Source organism: Pseudonaja textilis, chromosome 1, assembly GCF_049901715.1.
Source record: "Pseudonaja textilis isolate UNSWEBS1 chromosome 1, rPseTex1.2, whole genome shotgun sequence".
Lineage (NCBI taxonomy): Eukaryota > Metazoa > Chordata > Lepidosauria > Squamata > Elapidae > Pseudonaja > Pseudonaja textilis.
The window spans coordinates 194,651,678-194,672,430 of NC_141990.1; the positions used below are offsets into that span (position 1 = coordinate 194,651,678).

General features: G+C 37.9%; 1 protein-coding gene across 35 annotated transcripts in view; it reads left to right on the forward strand.

Annotated features, from left to right (window-relative positions):
• The window catches only part of BAZ2B (bromodomain adjacent to zinc finger domain 2B), a 233,378-nt gene that overhangs the window by 144,058 nt on the left and 68,567 nt on the right, over window positions 1-20,753 (forward strand). For 25 of the 35 annotated variants that reach the window (XR_015740773.1, XM_087920136.1, XM_087920137.1 and 22 more), the window contains 5 exons: window positions 3,357-3,545; window positions 9,470-9,631; window positions 13,086-13,279; window positions 15,564-15,785; window positions 17,516-17,911. Coding sequence is in view for 34 of the 35 variants with exons in the window: in XM_087920136.1 (XP_087776262.1) it covers window positions 3,357-3,545; window positions 9,470-9,631; window positions 13,086-13,279; window positions 15,564-15,785; window positions 17,516-17,911 (1,163 nt within the window). In the remaining variant the exon portion in view is untranslated. The remainder of the gene's footprint in view (window positions 1-3,356; window positions 3,546-9,469; window positions 9,632-13,085; window positions 13,280-15,563; window positions 15,786-17,515; window positions 17,912-20,753) is intronic. The other 10 variants (XM_087920145.1, XM_087920148.1, XM_087920149.1 and 7 more) reach the window with 1 other exon arrangement.

Sequence of the window (20,753 nt, forward strand, 5' to 3'; positions counted from 1 at the left end):
GTATTATTTGGTTGAGAACCATGATCAGAAGGAGCAAGGAAGGGACCACAGCAGTCCATCTGTGGCACATTATTAAGTCCATACCCATTTAGGAATCAGCCCCTCGGCCCTCATGGTTGGCCTGTCATAGGATGCCAGGCTGTATTTTATCTGGGTACCTTCGCCTGGGTAACCTAATCAGAGGTGGTATTCAGCAGGTTCTGACCAGTTCTGGAGAACCGATAGTGGACATTTTGAGTAGTTCAGAGAACCGGCAAATCCCGCCTCTGACTGGAGATTTACAGTATCCTTCCCCTGCCATGCCCACCAAGCCACGTCCGCAGAACCGGTAGTAAAAAAATTTGAATCCCACCACATTGACAGATTTAACTGAATTCTGAAAAGATGGTTGCCTGAAGATAAAACCTACAGATTAAATTACAGTAAATAATTAGAAGTTGAACTTAGTAGCATTCTAAGAGTTCTGAAAGAAGTACCTCTTACTGTCGTTTAGATATTTCTTTCTTTCCAAGGCCCTTAGATCACTGCTTTCTTATTGTTTTATACTTGTTTGTATAGAGTCAGTGCATTTTCTTCAGACAGAGGTTCTACCTTTTTTGTCCTAGATAATTAAAATAATTAGAACTGATCAGAAGCACAGAGATTTCTCCTATGTGCAAGTGATGTAAATAGTACCACCTAGTGATAATTTCTACACATCACAGGAATTATACCTCAAGATATTAGAAATAGTGGCATTTTGGAAATAGCAGCCAAAATGTATATATATCATGACCCCTATGCAGGTAAAATCATACTTTGTAATCATGGTATTGATAAAGAAGGAAGTGGGGTAAATAGTAATAATTTATTCAAAAATGTTTATCATACCTTGCCCAAGGAAATGTAGGTTGACTCCCTAAGAGAAAACTGGCGGCATTTTTGGAGCACACTAAAATATTCTAAATCATTGTGACAAGGTTAACATCATTTAAGGCACACCTTGAGAACTAAGGCACATTGCTGTAACTTCGGTTTGTTAATAAGCCATAATACCTGGGCTTATGCAAATGTAAATCACAGTCAAAGTATATTATCCATAATGCAAATCGATATCTTGTTCTGCATAATTGTTAAAATAACAAATGGCTTAGTGTACCATTCAGTTCAAAACATTGATTGGCCTCCATTTCCATAATAGTCTTTTTGAAATTGTCAGGATTTGAACTCAAGTACAGGTAGTCCTCGAATTACCATCATTTGTTTGGGGACCATTTGACCACAGCCCTGAAAAAAGTGATTTATGACAATTTTTCATACTAATGACCATTGTAGCATCTCCATGATCATATGATCAAAATTCAGATGCTTGGGCAATTGTTTCATATTTATGACAGTTGCTGTGTCCTGGGGTCATGTGATCATCTTTTGCGATGACCTGACAAGCAAAGTCAACGGTAAAGCCAGATTCACTTTACAGCTGTATTACTGACTTAACAACTGCAACGACTCACTGAACAATTGTGGCAGGACAGGTCCTAAAATTGGGGGAAACTTACTTAACAACTGTCTTACTTAGCAATTGAAATTTGGGACACTGTAATGAGCAGGGTGGGATACAAAATAAACAGGTGAAGCCCCTTTTATTCCTTCAAATATCCTTGACTGGAGACAAAATATTCCCACACAAGCAGTTACAAGAAGGAGGAAATGCTGTTTAAATTATAAAGAGTGAAAAACAACACAAACCAGGCAAGATAAGGGCTTGAAGACATCCACTGATATCAGAACACACACTGGGAAGGACGCCAAACTCAGAGAGGAACAATAAACTAGAGATATTTCCTCGCTTTGTTTCCAGCACTCGCCTGTACACGTGTCCGTCCTCTTAACCAGTTGCCACAGGTGCAGCCCATGAAGAGGATCAAGGCCCTCTCCTCCCTAGTAGACTATGTCTCTCCCTTATCCTCTCCTCCCTGCGTGCCCTAGGATGGAGAGGGGATGGGCATGAGTCCTCTGACTGCCCAGCCGGCTTCTGCCCCTCCACAACCTCCAGAGCCACACTTCCACTCCTGTCAGCTGTTCCTCCTCTCCCTTGGAGTCAGTCTCTACCAGGGGCATGACAGACACAATTGTGATTGTAAGTTGGAGACTACCTGTATATCAGGTTCAAATGCAGTACTTAAGAATGTAAAAAGAACCCTACTGGATTAGTAGGTTCTATCTTAATCCAGCATCCTATTAGCAACAGTCTGCAAGCAAGAAAATTAGCACATAACGCAACAGTATCTTTCCAAAAACTTTGCTGTTAGTGGAAGAGATATTACGTACACATAGAACATAGAAAAATAGAGTTGGAAGGTACCTTGGAGGTCTTCTAGTACAACCCCTTGCTTGTGCAGGAGATGGTGAATCTTTCGCACGTGCACATATGCACACATGTGTGCACGTAACAAAAATGCAAGGTGCCCCTGCGCATGTGCACGGCAAAGACCCAAAGGCCAGCTGGCTGGCGGGAGGCACACACGCATGCACGGTGGAGCTGAGCTGGAGCGACGGTGCACATGCCCACAGTGAGGGCTCTGTGTGCCATAGGTTCGCCACCACTGCTCTATACCATTTCAGATAAATGATTGTCGAGTCCCTTTTTGAAAGCCTCCAGGGATGAAGCATCTACAACTTCTGAAGCCAAGTTGTTCCATTGGTTGATTGCTTTCACCATTAGGAAATTTCTCCTTAGTTTTAGGTTGCTTCTCTTCTTGATTAGTTTCCATCCATTGCTTCTCATCCTGCCTTCAGGTGCTTTGGAGAATAGGTTGACTCCCTCTTCTTTATGGCATCCCCTCAAATATTGAAACACTGCTACCTTGACTCCCCTAGTCCTTGTTTTCATTAGTCTACACATACAGTACCCAATTCCTGTAACAGTTCTTTGTAACTTTTTTTTGTAACACGTACCATGCTTACCAAGCAATAAGTTGACCATTATGGATTACATTTCTATTAACATTTAACGTGTTTTAAACTTGCTTTACACTTATTAGCAGGAGGGACTATAAGAATACGTTAAAAACCAGATCGAGTTTGTATTATTTTTGGACATCTAACGGTGGTCTAGATTTTCACAGCCCTGATCTGGTAGCCTGAATTGAAAGTTAATTTGCTTTAGAATTCATATTTAGTTTCAGAATCCTTTTTCACAGAACTTAGCAGCCTTATAACGCCAGCTTTATTCCAGTGGCTTGAAGCTGATGGCTGCCAATTTTGCTGAAATCTATGGAAGAACCCAGATTCAAAAACCCCAAAACCAGAAATATTTCAAGAGGAGCGTGTGTTTTTCTGGGACCTTTTCAAGTGTTGCTTTTTTCCCCCTTCAGGACATTTATTCAGAACAGCTGGGGATCAACCGTGTAACCTGTCCACAGTGTCGAGTGCCTTTCCAATGGTCAGCCACCCAGTCTTTGGTCTACATACAGCCAGCTCAGGGCATACAGAATTTGGTGGCTTGGGGTCACTTGGTACACCCATAGCCTTAGCAGCGCACCCCCAGCTAACAACTTTTCCAGGTAAACAAGTCTATGTGTTCAAAACAATCTTCCATTAAAAAAAAATGCTTGAAGATGCAGCCACAAATGTTCCTTCGAAGTAAAGGGGCATGGATTCTATATTTTGCATACTAAAGATAAAAGATCAGCTCTTTTTTCAGCAAGATCCAGATTCTACCACATCAGGAATATCCCTAGTATTATATACATTGACTGGAGAATACCCCTTTGATCTCAGGGAGGCTTACTCATGAGTAAATACAGTTGAGGCAGTTGCGTTGCATGATTACAAAGAGAATAGTAATGCATGCTGGCTGGTTCTAGGTTGTTTTTGCTTTATTTCTACTCCTGTTCCCATCACTGGTTTCTTTATTTGTGTTTCTAATCTACTTTTAACAAAAATTATTGAGGTGGGTTATGATTTGCTTTAGCTCTAATCTGAAAATATTGTCAACATCCTAAATCAGGCATCTCTAGGCATGTTTTTTAAAAACTGAACACAAGTAAGTCGCCTGTTGTTATATAAAATATATTTCCATACATTTGGTTTACATATTTCTAATTCAAATCTATCTGAACTGTTGTGGAATGAAAAATATCTGATCAGCCTCCAAGTGCTGAGAATCAAAATTTGGCTTTTCTAGCTGAAAATAAATTGAATTTGACACTTTATTTGGAAAAGGACCTGGCAATTTAAGTGTTAAAATACTTATTTTCCAGTAACTGTATGATATATGATTATTTTGTAAGGCTACAGTCCTATGTACACATCACAAAATAAATCATGTTGTAAACCTATTTCTGAGTAAGCATGTGCAAACTTGCACTATGAGTCTGCAGTTTTACACAACTTGGTTGGGAGTAAATTCTACTGGATTATTATAATTGGTGAGTATGATGGTACAGCTTTAATTTAGGGCTCTCAAAGGTGGCATGTTTGCATCTTTCAGATTATAATTAGACAGAGAATCTTATTTTTTTTAAAAGAGAGAGAGAAAAGTCTGCAGTTTTGTGAACACTTGTTCTGGACTAAATAAGTTCCACTGAACTCAGTGATACTTTAGTAAACATAAGATTTATTCTAAAAGTTCTACTCGTCTATCAGAATTGTGGCGCAGCATGTGGCTATATAATTGCAAAACTATGTTTTATTTGTATTTAATGTGTCTGTATTTGGATAACAAAACTTTTCTGGAGCAACCTATTTTTAAAATATATATTTACCATAAACTTAGTTATGTGGCAGGTGTGACTTGGTTTTAAAAGTATAGTTGCAAGTCAAATGGGAAATAATGTTTTAAGACTTCTGGATTTGTACACTCTAGCTTAAATTAAAATCTGAAGGGTAATTTATGGTACCTATTTAATACATCATTTAACCATATAGAAATGAGCTATAAAGCACATTCTGTTGTTGACCAGAATCAAAATTAATTTAGACTGTTTCTTTTCTGTGTATCGATATAGTGTCAACTCAAGAGGCATCCAAGGCCAGGAATAGAAAATCTGGTGCTCATAGATTGAAAGTGGCATGTGTAGGTTCCCTAAGTGATACGTATGCTTTGAAAAGGCACATCATTTCCCAAGCTATGGCTTAATTCTTCTCACATACAGGAATCCCTTCCTCAGTCTACTACTGCTAAGACAAAGGGAAAGTGGGGTGGGGGGGGTGAGGCGGTCCATACCCTATTTTCACAAGGTTTCAAAATAATTTCCACAGTCAATGTTCTCTTAATGCCTAATTATGAAAGGCATTTTTGAGTGGATTTTGGCAAAGAATTAGAATATTGGAGTATTTTTTATTGGCCAAGTATAATTGGACACACAAGCAATTTGTCCCCAGTGCATAAGCTCTCAGTGGACATCCAAACAACAAAGTAATATAGTGATAAGATACCAATAGTAGAAAGTAAAAGGAATGGGAATGGGACAGCTTGCCCCAGCCAACTTGCTGCGGCCAATGCACCATGGCCAAGTTGCCATGGTTAACTCAACATGGCCAACTCGTCATAGGACAACTCACTGTGGAACAATTTAATATTTTTATTTAACTATTTAAAATACATTTATTTTAATTTTTGCCATTCAGATTTCATTCTTTCCCTCCTTTTGCATCCTTTCTTTAATGATTCTATTCCACCATATCTTTGATATTAGTGTAACTCTTGTCCCGCAGTGAGTTGCCCTGTGGCGAGATGGCCGTGGCAAACTGTCCTGCAGCAAGTTGGCTATGGCAAGTTGGCTGTGGTGAATAGCCCCGGTGAGTTGGCCATGGCGAGTTGGCTGTGGCGAACTGTTATAGACTCAAAGGAATCCCCACTCCATTCCCAGAAGCAGTCACAATGGCTGGGTGAGTGTGTGAAAGTGGACCGGCCACCACCTATTATATTGTATGATCTCCACATGCTTGTCTGATTTAGTTTGGCATTTTTTCCAGAGTAGATTGGACCTTCATCTATATCTTTGGTAGATTATTGTGGCATGTTATTTGGCTCTTGGCAAATCATAATTCCTCACTGAAAGTGAACATGTGCTTTTGTTGCGTATGGCAAGTAGCACCACAAGTAGGTTGGATATCTAATTCTCATCCCTTTGGTGCAGAAACAGCTTGAGAACTTTGATGTAAACTGAAAGATATCATATTGGAATAAACAGAGTAAAAGTATGGAATCCTTAAACATGTAGATGTTCTGTAATCTCAAGACACTGCAGTAGTGAGGAAATTATCACCCCAAATCAAATTTCTCACTCTGCTGAATGATTGGTCCAGCTCAAGTCTCTTTCTTCTTCATGTATTCATTTATACTTCTAAACCATATAAGTGAGTACTTTCACATGACATTTGATATTCCTTTACTTTTTCTTTAATTTATTGACATGCTTGAGCTTTCAAAATAATGATGCATGTTACGAAGCCAATTTTCTACCTAATCATCAGGTATTTCATTACCATAAACCTCCTCTTCTTTTTAAAGTTTTTTTTAGAACAGCCCTTCTTTCATGATGTGTGATAGTTTGAAATGTATGTTCAAAAGCACTGATATAAATGAAGTGCAAATTAATTCCGTGAACTTACCTAAGGTGGCTGAATTCTAGCTTCATAGTGGCATAAGGATGGCAGATTGCTTGTTGTTGGCAAAATTTCTGCCTTAGCTCATGGATGAACTTGATGTAAGGCACCTTAGGAAGCCCTCCTGCAGAGCAGCGGGAGAGGGAAGTGACTTTAAAGCAGGATTACATCAACATTTTGAGTGGCATCGCCTACCTATACATTTGCCTAAAGCAATAGCTTCTTCTGTTTTTCTCCTTTTCCTTCTGGAAAGCATATGTGATGGCAAAGGGGGGAGATAATGTTGTTATCCGCCTCAATTATTCTCAAAGTATTTTTAGTGCTTTAGTGCTCTCTGTATTTTCCTTAATCCAGTGAGTTGAGAAAGATGAAGGCTATGTGGATCTTTGAAAAGAAGTGTTTTGGAACATCGGGAAGGACAAACAAAGCACCTTTTTTTTCCCAGATCGTTAAATACTCGTGCCTTTTTTCTTTTCTTCCATAGCTTCTCAGGCATTTGGACACACTGCGGCTTCACTTCCATATTCTCCAAAGCATCCTTGAGTGTTTACGTAGTTTTAATAATTCTCCCATTCATTCTTTAAGCTTGTTCCAAATTCTGTGTTCAAGACATGCTAATGAATAGCACTGAATAGCACTATTAGAAGACAAATCACTTTGAATACTTTGCTTTACATTATTTTCATTTTTCAACTTAATCAGAAGCTGCTGTGGTTTTAGAAAAATCACTTGAGAGCCGGAATAGCAATTTAAGCTGTAGTTTTATTTATAGTGTTTTTCTCTTTCCAGAAAAAAACACCCATAATTATTTAATCTAGTGTTTACACATTTCAATATTTTATAACTTATGTCAGTTTGAGCAGTATCATTTTCACACTTGCTTATTATAGGTTGCCTAATATCAACTCCTATGGTTTTATTTAGATTTTTTTATAATGCATTTATCCTGGTATAGTATTAAGCAATAACCAATTTCTTATTCTGCTAACTCTTTTTAAAAATGCAAACACACTCTTTATTACTGCCTTTTGTTACTGAGGAACAATTACTATTCTGGGATTACAATGGTGTTTAATTCTTTATTCCATATCAGGCAATTTATGCCATTCGTTTTAAAGGAGGTTTAAGAATTGTGGTGTGTAGGTAGGCTCATGCCTAGTTTATCTCTATATAGTTTGCAACACTGTAGAGGGAGAGGAAAAACAAGCACTTTAAATTAATGGAATTGATCAAACCCATAAAAGATTTGTTGTATGCCACGATGAAGACTATAGAAATTGCCTTTGGATTTCCAGAGTTAGGTAGTATTTGTCAAGTTTCATTAAGGTGCAGAAATAATCTTCAGATCATTTGCATGTAGAACCTAAACAGCAAGTCGAATCCAGGGTGTGGGCTATCCCCACATTTCATAAGATAAATTTACTGTTCAGAAAAGGTCTTCCAGCTTAATCAGTGGGTTGTGATTTGGCTTTGGCAGTACTGATTAGCTTATTAGTTGGTAGTAGAAGGAGCAAAAGGACCAGCTCACCTCACCTGAGACTCATCCCATGTTGTTGATTTAATCAGTGGTTACTCTTGCCATATGTAGTAAAGATTATAATATTATGCAGTTTTGTTTCGTCTCTAAGGGACAAATTCTATTATCCACACAGGGCATATGAAGAGTAATAAACCCAACTTTACACAGGGGAATAAATAATCTGGGCCTAAAACACCATCTGTTTTACATGGTCCAGAGTGTATCCTTACTCTGAATCGTATGGCTTTCCCTGCTTTGAAGCAGGGAGCTTTACCAGTCCTGCTAGGATAAGTGGAAGTGCTTTCTTCAATATTCAGAACTATAAAATGGGACATTGAGCACTAATGTCCTTTGATCAAAGTATTAGAGTTTGCTTCTTTTTTCAAAAGGAATTTCACTGCCATCTTTTTAAGGTTGAAAAGTATTAACTCCTCTTTCAAGCATTGACATTTGCAATCCCATCCTAGCCCAATCTCCCTGATTTGTTCAAATCCTCCAATTTTGTACTTGCAGAATATAGTAATATCAAGAAAAAAGAGGACCAGCTGGGGTGCTACAGTATCCAGTTTTTACTTCAATAAAACAAGTGTATAAATTGTATACTCTTGCAGTATAAATTGAAACTGTATTTACTTGTGTTCAGTTGTGGTCATTACAACTCTAGCATCACTTGAGTTTGAATCACTGTCCCACCAGCATGTTGCATAGTTTCTCAGAATACCTAGACAGGTATAATATGGGAGAAGATCTAAATTGCTTATCAATATCATTTCAATATCTTGTAACACTTGAAACAAACCCTAAATAGCAACTCACACCCTTCCCACTGCACTTTTAAAAAAGATTTGCTACACCCTTCAGATGTCAATTCCTACATGAATCTGTCCTTGAGGCATTGCTGGCAGTCAATGATTTCTGCCTCTTGCATGTTGAGACCAATCTTGTTGCTAGTCTTTTTTCATTTTTTCTTTGTTCTCCGTTTAGTAGATATTGCACATAATTGTAATAATTACATTTTTTTTCCAGTTTTATTTGCAGAATGTTAAGCCTCAGATGTAAAGTACTTCTGAGTGGTAGACAAACATATTTGATTGATGAAAGATACGTGCAAACTAAATGTAAAGATACAGTGTTTAAGATTAGGCAATTAAAGGGGCGTGTTTAAATTTCAAAATGCTACAGAAAGATATAGCCTCGTATAGATTTTAAGTGCAGGCATTCTGATACTTAACTGTATTAATTTGTATCACGTTTGAGATCTGTATATGAATATGTAACCACAAGAACACATCAAGTGCAACAGCGGGAATAAGTAATGTGACTTTTGTTTTCATTTTCTTTGCATTGAATATGCAGAATGGTGGCGGAATGCAGATGTGCACTCCCGTACTGGCACTACATTTTTCCCACCACTACTTGGAATCTCTCCTCTGTTTGCCCCTCCCGCCCAAAATCATGACTCTACTGCATTCCATACAAGGACCCCAGGAAAAAGTACACGAGGAAGTTTGGAGAAAGGTAAGCTCTGAATGAGACATGCCCACAGCATCCTCTCTAGGACTGGAAGGGGTGAGCGCGTGTGCATACATAAAACTATCGAGATACTTTATATTTCACTTGGATTCCCAGTTCATCTCAAATGTAAGCACAGACCTACAATAAATGGGGATTTTGGTATTCAGAGTTTGAATAAATCTTAGAAATAATCAGTCAATCAGTTTTCATTACGGTCACAGACCAACACTATAAATAAAAGCATTAAAAACAATCAAAATAAAAGCAGGCACAATAATATATTATAATTAAATTACTAGTGGGCAGTTAGTCTGCCTAATTTTGCATACATTATAACTGTAAAGGTTCCAACTAATGAACCCAAGAAATCGGAACTCTTGAGACTAGAATCCTCCTCAAAGATCTTCTTTACTGAGTACATCATATTGGCACAGTTCTAGAGGAAAACCAACTCTAAATAATTCCTGCAGTAGAAATATTTAGTAGAGATGACCAGTAGAAATGACCTTGATTTTCACGAGGAAGCTCTCTGTTGTGTCTGGTAAGGCATTCCAACCTCCTTCCCCTTCTGTGTAGCAACTGAGGAGCAGAAAAATGGCTGCTGCCAGGTTCGGTTCAAAGTTGACAATAACCAAATTTTGCTACATTCAACGAAACTACTTTGTACTGATCTGATAGCAGTAGTAAGATATCAATATTTCCTGAGTATTTTATTAGGTGAGGTGTTACAAAGTGTGAGTCCTTACCAAAGGTACAGTATAGCAGGACATGAGCTGTAGTTTCAATGACCCCTTGTCCGCTTGGAAATAAATTTCAGGTCAGAAGAATAGTGAAACGGAAAGAAAAGGAAGGATTTTCTTCTTCCTTGGTGAGAAGCAGTAATCTGTCCTCTTCACATTTAAAAGAAAATTACATACTTATGAATTAATGTCTACAATTATTCTTGTCTAACACAAGTCATTTTATTTGAATTTGTGCTATTCAAAGTGATATTTATATGGAAAATAGGGTAATTGGTTCTACTTCCATGGAAATAGATAATTTGGTATGTTCATTAATGAATATAACAGCAAAAGATTAAAATACTGAAACTTTATTTTTGTCAAAGTCCCAGATTAGTAATAGAAAGCAAAATAAAACCAAAAATATCTAAGCATCATTCCTATATCTTCTAGATAAATAGATCTTATAAATATTTAAAGTGAATCATTAGATGAACAAAAGACAAGCTGGAAGACAAATGCATTCCCAAAACATACCTGCTGCTATCATCTATTTCCTGCTATAGTTTTTCAAAATAAAGCTCTTTTTTGAGATGTTCTTGATCAGAATTTTCCTTTTTTCCATTTGCATACACAATTAGTATTCAAAATCCCAATACCAAATGCCCTATTATTAACCTCAACCACCTGCTTGCTACTCTTGCACTAACTTATTTTGGCTCACATTAAATGGAATGGTACAGGTACCTGAAATCAATATATAAATTGTGCTAAGTTAAATATAGATAGTCCTCAACTTACAAGAGTTTACTTAGTGACCGTTCGATGTTACAACGGCACTGAAAAAATTCAGTTATGACAATTTTTCACACTTCTTATTGTTTCACCATCCCTATGGTCACGTGATTTACCGTATTTATCGGCGTATAACATGCACTTTTTCCCCCTGAAAATAGGGGGCAAATGATGTATGCGTGTTATACGCCGATGTCCAGGGAGCGGAATCCTCTTTAAGGGATCCCGTTCCCAATAGTGTTTAGCGGCGGCGCAGCATCGTGACGTGATGTCAGCGCTGCGCCCGCCGCATATTTTTTTCCTGAAATTTCCCTCTTAAAGGGAATGCGTGTTATACGCCTGTGCGTGTTATACGCCGATAAATACGGTACATTCAGAAACTTGATAACTGACTCACATATATGATTGTTGCAATGTCCTGGGATCACGTGATCCCTTTTTATGATCTTCTAACAAGTAAAGTCAATGGGGAAGCCAGATTCACTTAACAACCATGTTACTAATTTAACAACTGCAGTTGTCACTTAACAAATGTGGCAATAAAAGTCGTAAAATGGGGCAAAACTCACTTAACAAATTTCTCACTCAGCAACATAAATTTTGGGCTCAATTGTGGTCATAAGTTGAGGACTATCTGTATTGCAGTATTGGAACTTGCATTGTTCATGACCTGCTGATAGAGGTAATACTGGAAAAAACATATATGATTAACCACTACCAAATGGGAGGTCACGTTACTGTTTTGCAGAAAATACAACATGAATATTTTTGTGATATCATAAAAGGATTGATCATTGTTAGCACATTAGCTTTGGTTGATCACAGTCCACTTCATCAGATGGATCCATGCCAGTTTATAGAATCATATTTGTTATTCTTCTAGCTACCACAAGATTCTAAACAGAACTAACTATGAATGCCCGAATACATCAAACGTTAACCTGAGGTTCACTTCGTTGAATTTTGCAGACTTTCTATCACTAGAGACCTCAACCTCCAAAACTTGATTGCATTTGTAGTGTTAATAGTTATTTTTTATTTTTATTTTTGTATTAAATGGAAGGAGAATATTAAATGCAAACTTATCCTCTAGGTAAAAAATAAATTCAATGTGATAGTTTCTGCTGAGAATTTTGGGAACAGACACTCAGAAAGAGACAATACTTTTATGTTTAGAGAAAAAATTATCCTCTTTGGTTTTGTATTCATCTATTTTGGTATTGATAATCACAGTACTGTAAATATTTTAATGGTTCTTTTTCTGTTAAGTAATTGTCAGATTAATAACTTGGGGCATTCAGTTGTTAATGTGTTGCTTATGCATGACTTTTGCCTTCTTTCAATGTAGGCTAGATCAAGAAGCAGGCATGGCAGGGATTCAAGGAATATTGTTTATTGTAGGAAGGTGAAATAAAAGAATCTTGAAAGCCCATTTCTATCCCTCTCAGAACTATGTAATATTTCATGAAATTCTCCCTTAACAGCTCTCACTCTGTTCTGTCCTTCTTAGTGACTGTCTCGTGCCTTTCCCAACCTTTAGAAAAAAGTTTATATTTTTGCTGTTTCAGTTAAGTAAGATTAACATATCTGGAAAAATGCTCTGATCATTGTGGAAATTATATCTTTCCTTTCCTTTCCTTTCCTTTCCTTTCCTTTCCTTTCCTTTCCTTTCCTTTCCTTTCCTTTCCTTTCCTTTCCTTTCCTTTCCTTTCCTTTCCTTTCCTCTCCTCTCCTCTCCTCTCCTCTCCTCTCCTCTCCTCTCCTCCCCTTCCCTTCCCAATTTAAGCAAAGTAGTTTCTTTTTTAGTGCTTTCTTAAAAAGAAAATTGTTCTATAGGTTTCTAATAGACAAAGAGTTCTTTCAACATGTATCTTTTCATTGATGCTTATGTGACTGTAACTAAAAAGAAAACTCTCTATATATGTATTTTGTATTTCAAGGTGTTAATGGATCTGTAAATGGAAATAGTACCACTTCAGTATCAGGCATCAACACCTCTGTGTTATCTACCACCACTGCAAGTTCTGCAGGACAAGCAAAAGTTATAACCTCAGTAGGAGGAAGCCGCAAATGTAACCAGGAACAAAATAAAAACCAGGTTCTGGATGCAAGAGCTGTCAAAATTAAAGACAAGGTAAAAACAATGGGAAAAAAAGAATACATTTTGACATAAGATGTAGTCACTCAAATTTTAAGGGAAAATCCTTGTATAAATGCCATCCCTTTTGTGAGCTATAACTGGTATGTATGTTTGCTACTCATGATGGTTATTCCTGTGGGGCCATGAGGTTTGATGTACTCTTAGGATGGAGAGATTCCATGGGGGTAGCTTGTGCCTGTAGTATCTTTGAAGCATAAAGATAGAAAAGGTTGAGGTCTGAAATACTGTACTGTACTATGCGTACTGTACTGTACTATATTATGATTATATTATCACCAAGAAGCATTTTAACAATCCCATCATTTTCCTTTGAAAGATGAAGGTGAAGTTGACATTGAGAAGAACCATTGATTGAGGGAAAACATGAAATAAAGCCATTCTGTATAAGTCAAGACATTGCCCTTCAGAAATGCTGAGTATGGGTGTGGCATTTGGGGTAGCTATTGTGTAGGGAATGTTTGCTTTGAGAGCCTGCAAGCTGAATGGCTGGTCTGGTAGGCCAGGGATAAGCTTATGAGTTGGAGCTTCACTGTTGCTATATTACATAACTATTATTGCAATATCTTTATGATGGAAAATAATAATAGCATAGGAATAATATAGTATAGAATAGAATAATATAGTAACGGATTATAGTAGAGAAGCCTAAACAATGGGGGAAAGAGAGAGAAACAGAAAGACCATTCTTTTGGTAAGAATGATGAAATTCTGTATATGCTTCTTTGGAATGTATTATACTAAATATATTCTACTTAATAACTTTTGACTCTCAGACAGAAGCAACTAATGATAGGTGATTCGTCAAATAAATAAGCCCTGTGCCATAGAGGGCTCTCTAGGTCAAGGGTATCAAACTCGCATTGTCATGGCGTCATGTGACATATTGTGACTTTTCCCCCCTTTGCTAAACTGGGTGTGGGCGTGTCCAGCGCATGATGCATCTGGCCCGCAGGCTGTGAATTTGACAGCCCTGCCTGCTCTAGGTGTATAACCAGCACCCTGAATTGCATTTGGAAACCAATTGGTAATCAGTTTCCACTTGTGGAGCAGTTGAGTCATATGGGCATAATAAGGAATGCCCAACACTTCCCATGCTCTAGCTTCCAGATTGATTGCAAAGGCAGCGCCATCTAGAGTGCATTATAGCAATTCATTTGTGAGATAACTAGGGCATGAGTGACTCTCTGGAGAACTTCCCTGTTCATGAAAGGGGGCAGCTGGCACACTAGGTGTACCTGTGCAAAAGCCCTCCTGGCCACAGCTATCACAAACTGTTCAAGCAGCAATTCAAAGGTCAATAGGTATGTTCCCACTTTTATCTGATAATATTAAGTAAGGGTTGTACTTTAATGACGTGTATTCAAATGTTTCTAGTCTGCATTTCATATTTGTGTGGTGTGGAGTGTTTATGAGCTACTGAAACAGTTCACATATGGAAGCTGGTTTCTCTGTCATGGCTTTATGCCTAACTTTTTTTTTTTTAATCTTTTCATGCAATAGCACACATAAGAGCAATTACAGTATATAAAAGCATGTGCTTTTCACTAAGAAGAAATAGTTTGTTCTTGCCAGATTGTCTAATGTGGTAGCTATTACAGCATTATTGGATGGGTAGGTGGGGTGATATAAAAATATGGCTGTTGCATATCTCCACTCTGTATGAACATAATTTCCTAAATTTAATGTGCAGTCTATTTTGGAGCAACTGATTGAATCATTTGTCGGAATAAAGATACTATTTTCCAAATTAATCTTTGCCAGCATGGTACTCTTGATGTATGTCCCAGCACAACTAGAAGATACCAGATTCAGATCAGCAAGCCTATCAGCTGGCCAGCATTTCATATCACATTTAGCTTTATTGCAGTGTGACATAATGGGTAAGACTAAGGAAGTAAAGGTTCAAATCCTTAACTTATTGGCTATCTTTGGGCGTAACTCTTTCAGCCCAGTTTTTCTCACAGGGTTGTTGTGAGGAAAAAAAAAACGGAGGGAAGGTTATGCATGCTGCTCCTGGAGTAGTGATATTATAAATTCAACAAGTACATAGAATTATATATCTGTTTTGCAGATGGGGAGTTGAAGGTAACAAATTTCCCAGAATGTGGAACCAAATTAGTTATCGAAGTGCAAACCCAACTGATTCCTAAAATTCATGCCAGCTGTTTGTGAGATAAATCTCTGTGTTACTGCTACAGGAGTAAGCACTGAATGTTTCTAATAATAAAGTATTTCAACATTCAATCTTCATTCCTAGAAACCCAGAAAGAAAGCAGTGGACAGTTCCAGCAACAGTGAAAGTGATTCTGGCTCCTCCTCAGACACCTCTAGTGAAGGCATCAGTAGCAGTGACTCAGATGACTTGGAAGAAGAGGAAGAGGAAGAAGAGGAGGAAGAAGATGATGATCAAAGTGTTGAAGAAAGTGAAGATGATGATTCAGATTCTGAGAATGAAGCACAGCCGAAAAATAAGAACAAGGTGTGTTCATATCACAAACTGCCTTGAACTGCTACCCTGTTTCTCCAGCAATACGGCCTCCCCCAATAGGAAGTCCCAGCAAGTTTTATAGGCATGAAATGAAATTAAGCCCCTCCCCCCAAATTAAGGCCTATATTAAAACATGTGAAATGGGGGGGAATGGTGGGGAGAGCTTGCCGTAAGGAAGTACTTTTGTTGCACACCCTGATATGGTGCTGCCTGCGTTGACCCCGATACGAAGTGCCCCACCAATGCCGAGGTCAACATCCAAGCCATCGCCGCCCGCCCACCCGAAGATGCAAGGGAGGTGGAATTAAGTCACGCCCAAAAAGACGGCCTAGCCATTTTTTCGGAGCTCAAAAAAAAATAAGACCCGGCTTTATTATATGAGAAACACGGTAGATATATATATTTTTTTACAGGGCATGTGTTTGATTTATGGGACTCTGTATTGCGAGGTTGCATTGGGTATCATGAATTATTAGTTATTAAAAATGTACTCCCTTTTGAAGTGCTCAGTGTGGTTGAAACAACAGGTTTTAAGTTTGATACTTTTCTATCCTGATGTATTAACTTTTTGGGTTACATGGAAATCAAAATCCCAAAATCTGCATTAAACCACACAAGCATTCACAGAAATAGCCAGTTGTTCTCAGAAACTTCTTCCATATTTTTAAAACGAACTGAAACCAACAAGCCAATGTAATGAACAAAAGATATCGGGTTTTCCTAGTCTTTAACGATTTACTGACCTGTGTTTATTATTCGAGTCTCAGTCTAAAATGCATTTTAGATTGAACAGCACATTTAAATGTCAAAGGAAAAAAAAGGAAGTAAGAGGCACAGCATAGTCTAGTCCTTCTATTCTTGGAAGTAATCCCCCTGGATTTCAGTAAAATATGCTCCCAAATGACTCTGTTTAGGATAAAAAAAGTATGTGCCTTAAATTAGTACCAAATTTAAATCTTTACCAAAGTACAGATTTATATTCTTCTAAAATGGGAAATCTAGGTTGTAAACTGTGGCCCATGGATATCAAGCAAATGAAATACTCTGTGTCGCAAAGGTTTGGGTGTCCTGAGTGTTGCCATGACTACTGAATTCTGTTTACAGCTCCTCTTTTCCTTGCAGAGCAGTTAACACTGCCCAGTAACCAGAATGTAATCTTTAATGTTCCGTTAAGTTAATCGTGTGATATACATTCAAAAATAACTGATTTTTCCATACTATTTTTTCACTACCCTTGAAACTGTAACTTGATATAGTAAAAGGACTTTGTGGGAAATAAGCCAAAGAAGATATATTGTAAGGTTATTTTATGTTTATTAGTAGGTAAAGTAGTTATGAGTGGATGGGTGTGTCTTGCCTGCCTGTTGTGGGTTTGTGCCAGTGACAATCAAGTATGTAATTATGCTATTTGGATGAAATAGTAGGAATACTTTAATTATTATTTCGTTATAAATAATATTTTGGGATTCATTAAAAAACCGGTTTGTTATCTGTAGGTCCTTGTATGAATATAGTATTATTTTATTTTATTATTTTTTCAAAATGGCTTGTAATCACAGGAAGGTACCCCTTTCTGTGGCCGGGACCTCACAGTTCCTTTAGTCTTGGTATTAAAAAGGGCTTGGGGGCCAAAGGCAGTTGAAGCCTATGTCTTATTTTGGGTGGCTTATAGTTCAAGCACCTCTATATATCTCCATCAAGCTATTTTTCCATATTTACAGGTGCTAATGCATGGCGGACCAGACATGAAAGGAGATGGACAGAAATCCCAGGAAATGCCCCAGGAAAAGAGACCACACCAGCCAATACCTCTTGCGTCTGATAGCCAGACTCACTCATCATTCCAGGCCCAGCAGAAGCAGCCTCAGGTTTTGTCACAGCAACTTCCCTTTATTTTCCAAAGCTCTCAGGCAAAGGTGGAATCTGTGAACAAACACACAAGTGTAATACAGTCTACTGGATTGGTGCCCAATGTGAACCCTTTGTCTTTGGTAAATCAAGCCAAAAAGGAAACTTTCTTAAAACTTATAGTTCCTTCTCCTGATCTACTCAAGACAGGGAATAAAAATACCTCTGAAGAAGCTAGCGCATTGACCATTGATGTCAGATCAAACCGGGTGAGATGAATTTCCCTTTTATATGAACTTTTTGAAAAATTGGGGTTGTTGTTGTGTGTGTGTGTGTGAATTTTTATTTTATTTAGATTATAAATTATCAGGAGGGATGATAGCTATGTAACTGTTGGAACAATTATAAAATGGTTTAATATGGTTACGTTATTTTGGCTTTGGGGGAAAAAATAGAAATAGATATAACAGGAGCCCTTGGCATAAATTGCCAACTTTCATCTTTACCTGTCAGCTTACATTTTGGATCATTGAAAAGACAAATGGACAGGACGGGATGAGCCATGTACACCTGGCCCCCAAGCTGCTTGAGATAGAGTATCAGTGAAATAAATATACTGAATCCTGGCAGTTAACACACATGGAATGCTCTGCATGAATGCTGATCGTGCAGTTGCATGAAAAAGATCTCATCCCCTACTTTACAGAGAAAGATTGCATTGAAACCTGAGCTCCCTTGCCTCCAGGCTTTCATGCTGAATGCTTTAAAATAATGAATATATACATGTTGAAAGATTTAACAGATAACCAGAAGGGACTTTGTAGGTCATCTAGTCCAACCCCCTGCCCAAGATGGCAACCCCCTGACAAATGGCAGTCCAATCTCTTCTTGAAAACCACCAGTGATGGCGCTCCCACAACTTCCGAGGACAAGCTGTTCCATTGGTTGATTGTTCTCACTGTCAGAAAGTTTCTCCTTATTTCCAGGTTAAATCTCTCCTTATTCAGTTTCCATCCATTATTCCTTGTCTGGCCTACAGGCGCTTTAGAAAATAGTTTGGCCCCTTCCTCCCTGTGGCAGCCCCTCAAATATTGGAAGACCACTATCATGTCTCCCCTGGTCCTTCTCTTTACTAGACTAGCCAAGCCCAGTTCCTGCAACCGTTCGTTGTATGTTTTAGCCTCCAGTCCCCTAATCATCCTGGTTGCTCTTCTCTGTACTTTATCTAGAGTCTCAACATCTAGTGTAGAGTTAGTAGTGTATGGTTAGTAGTAGCAACCTTGTACCTCCTTTGGAGAATGGAAGGCAGAGCCTAGGCAAGTGAATAATTCTTGTATGAGTGTTGAGAGGACTATACTTCTCCGATAGATACTCCAGATACGAGTGGATACAAGCTGGGGCTGGGGGCTGGGAAGACTGGAGCTGAGACTGGGCAAAGAGCTAAGAAGAAAACAATTCGTTAATGCTACTGAGATAATGCCAATGGGGTTTAGGAGTTGTTTTTTTCACAGTGCATAAAACAAGCTTACGATGGGCTGTTCTACTGCATCATGCATGGACACCTGAAGTCATGAAAGTGGGATACCCATTGACATGTGTAGTTAAGGATATTAACATCCCTGTTAAGTATAAATATTCTACTGAAGGCATAGAGGATGCATTCATAAAATACATTTTTAAAGCAATACAGGTTATAAAAACCAATTATTTTGGAGAAAAGTACCTTCTTTTTAACAAGGTCAACTTTTAAAAATATAGCTGAGCATGATGCAATATTCAGTGGAAGATGTTTCAGCTTTCAAATAGTTAAAAGGGGAAAACAAAATGTATTGTTCTGTTGGCATGAAGTTTAGTGCTTTGTTATAAATCCTGGATCTCATGGAAATCCAGAATGGGATTTTGACATCCAATGATGTTAAAGACAGAAATGAAGTCATGATGCTAGCTATCTAAATATTTCTGGTGTTGCACTTGAATTAAATAGAAAATGTTAATTTTGAACCACAGATGCTTTCAAATAAAGCCTTATCGTGCTGTCATATTATGTTCACAAACAGAAAAGTTTCATACCCTTTTTTCTTCACCTTATAACCTTTCTGGGTTTTCTAATGGGGGTGGGTGGGAGTTGCCTATTTGAGAATCCATTAAGGAGGAAAACCTCTTGGATACTGTTTAAAAAAAACCTCAAGAAGCCTTCCATTTGAAAGTGATGAAGGACGGTTCAGAAAAATTGATATGAATATGTCTGGCCTTATCGTATGGTAGCTTTATTCTCCAACAAGGATAATGGGCCCCACAAATGTAATGCTGCAGTGTTGTGGAGGTGTGTGGAAACCAGCTGGGTCTACTCTATTGGCAATATGAAAATGAATGTAAGTACGGTATAATCTTTCATGAGTCCAGGACACTGCCTCAAGATACTTCCCTGTTATTCCTTCTTTTTGGGAAAAGTTCAGAGGTTATGCAGCAATTAATATGTGGTTCTTTATTTTGGATTTTTTTTTTAGACCACTGGTTTGAATAGATAAATAGCATATATTATCACTTTCATCTCTATGTTGTCCCTTTCACACTTTTTGTAAGGGACTGTAGTCAATAACACACCTCAGTCTATATAGCAGATAAAAAGCAATGAAAGGATTGCTTGTACTTTCTCTCATTGTGCTTCCACATCTTGTCCAAAGTGCTATGTGGGAATGCATATCCCTTTCTTTTGATGAGACCCAGAAGCCTGCCAAGTGGAGGTATAGGTCACTTACACCTTTTTCATGCTGCTTTCTTGTACATACAAAGCAATTCAGATATGTGAACCAAGTGCCTATTGAAAAAGAGGTCGCACAAAAGTACTAACCTCAGAATTCTGAGCAGAGTACAAGACATCCTTTTCAACTGATCTTCATGCTTGGTTTCTGCAAAGGAAGAATTGGTCATCTTTTATTTTCCATCATGTTTCATTTTTCCATCATGTCTCACACTACAAGGAATTCTTAAATGTAGGGATCTTGCTTATTGTTAGATGAACGTGCAAAAGCTTTCAGACAAATTGAACTGTTGCTGATGCACAGTGGATTAGGATGCAGTTCTTAAAAATTGTATATAAAATTGGCTGTG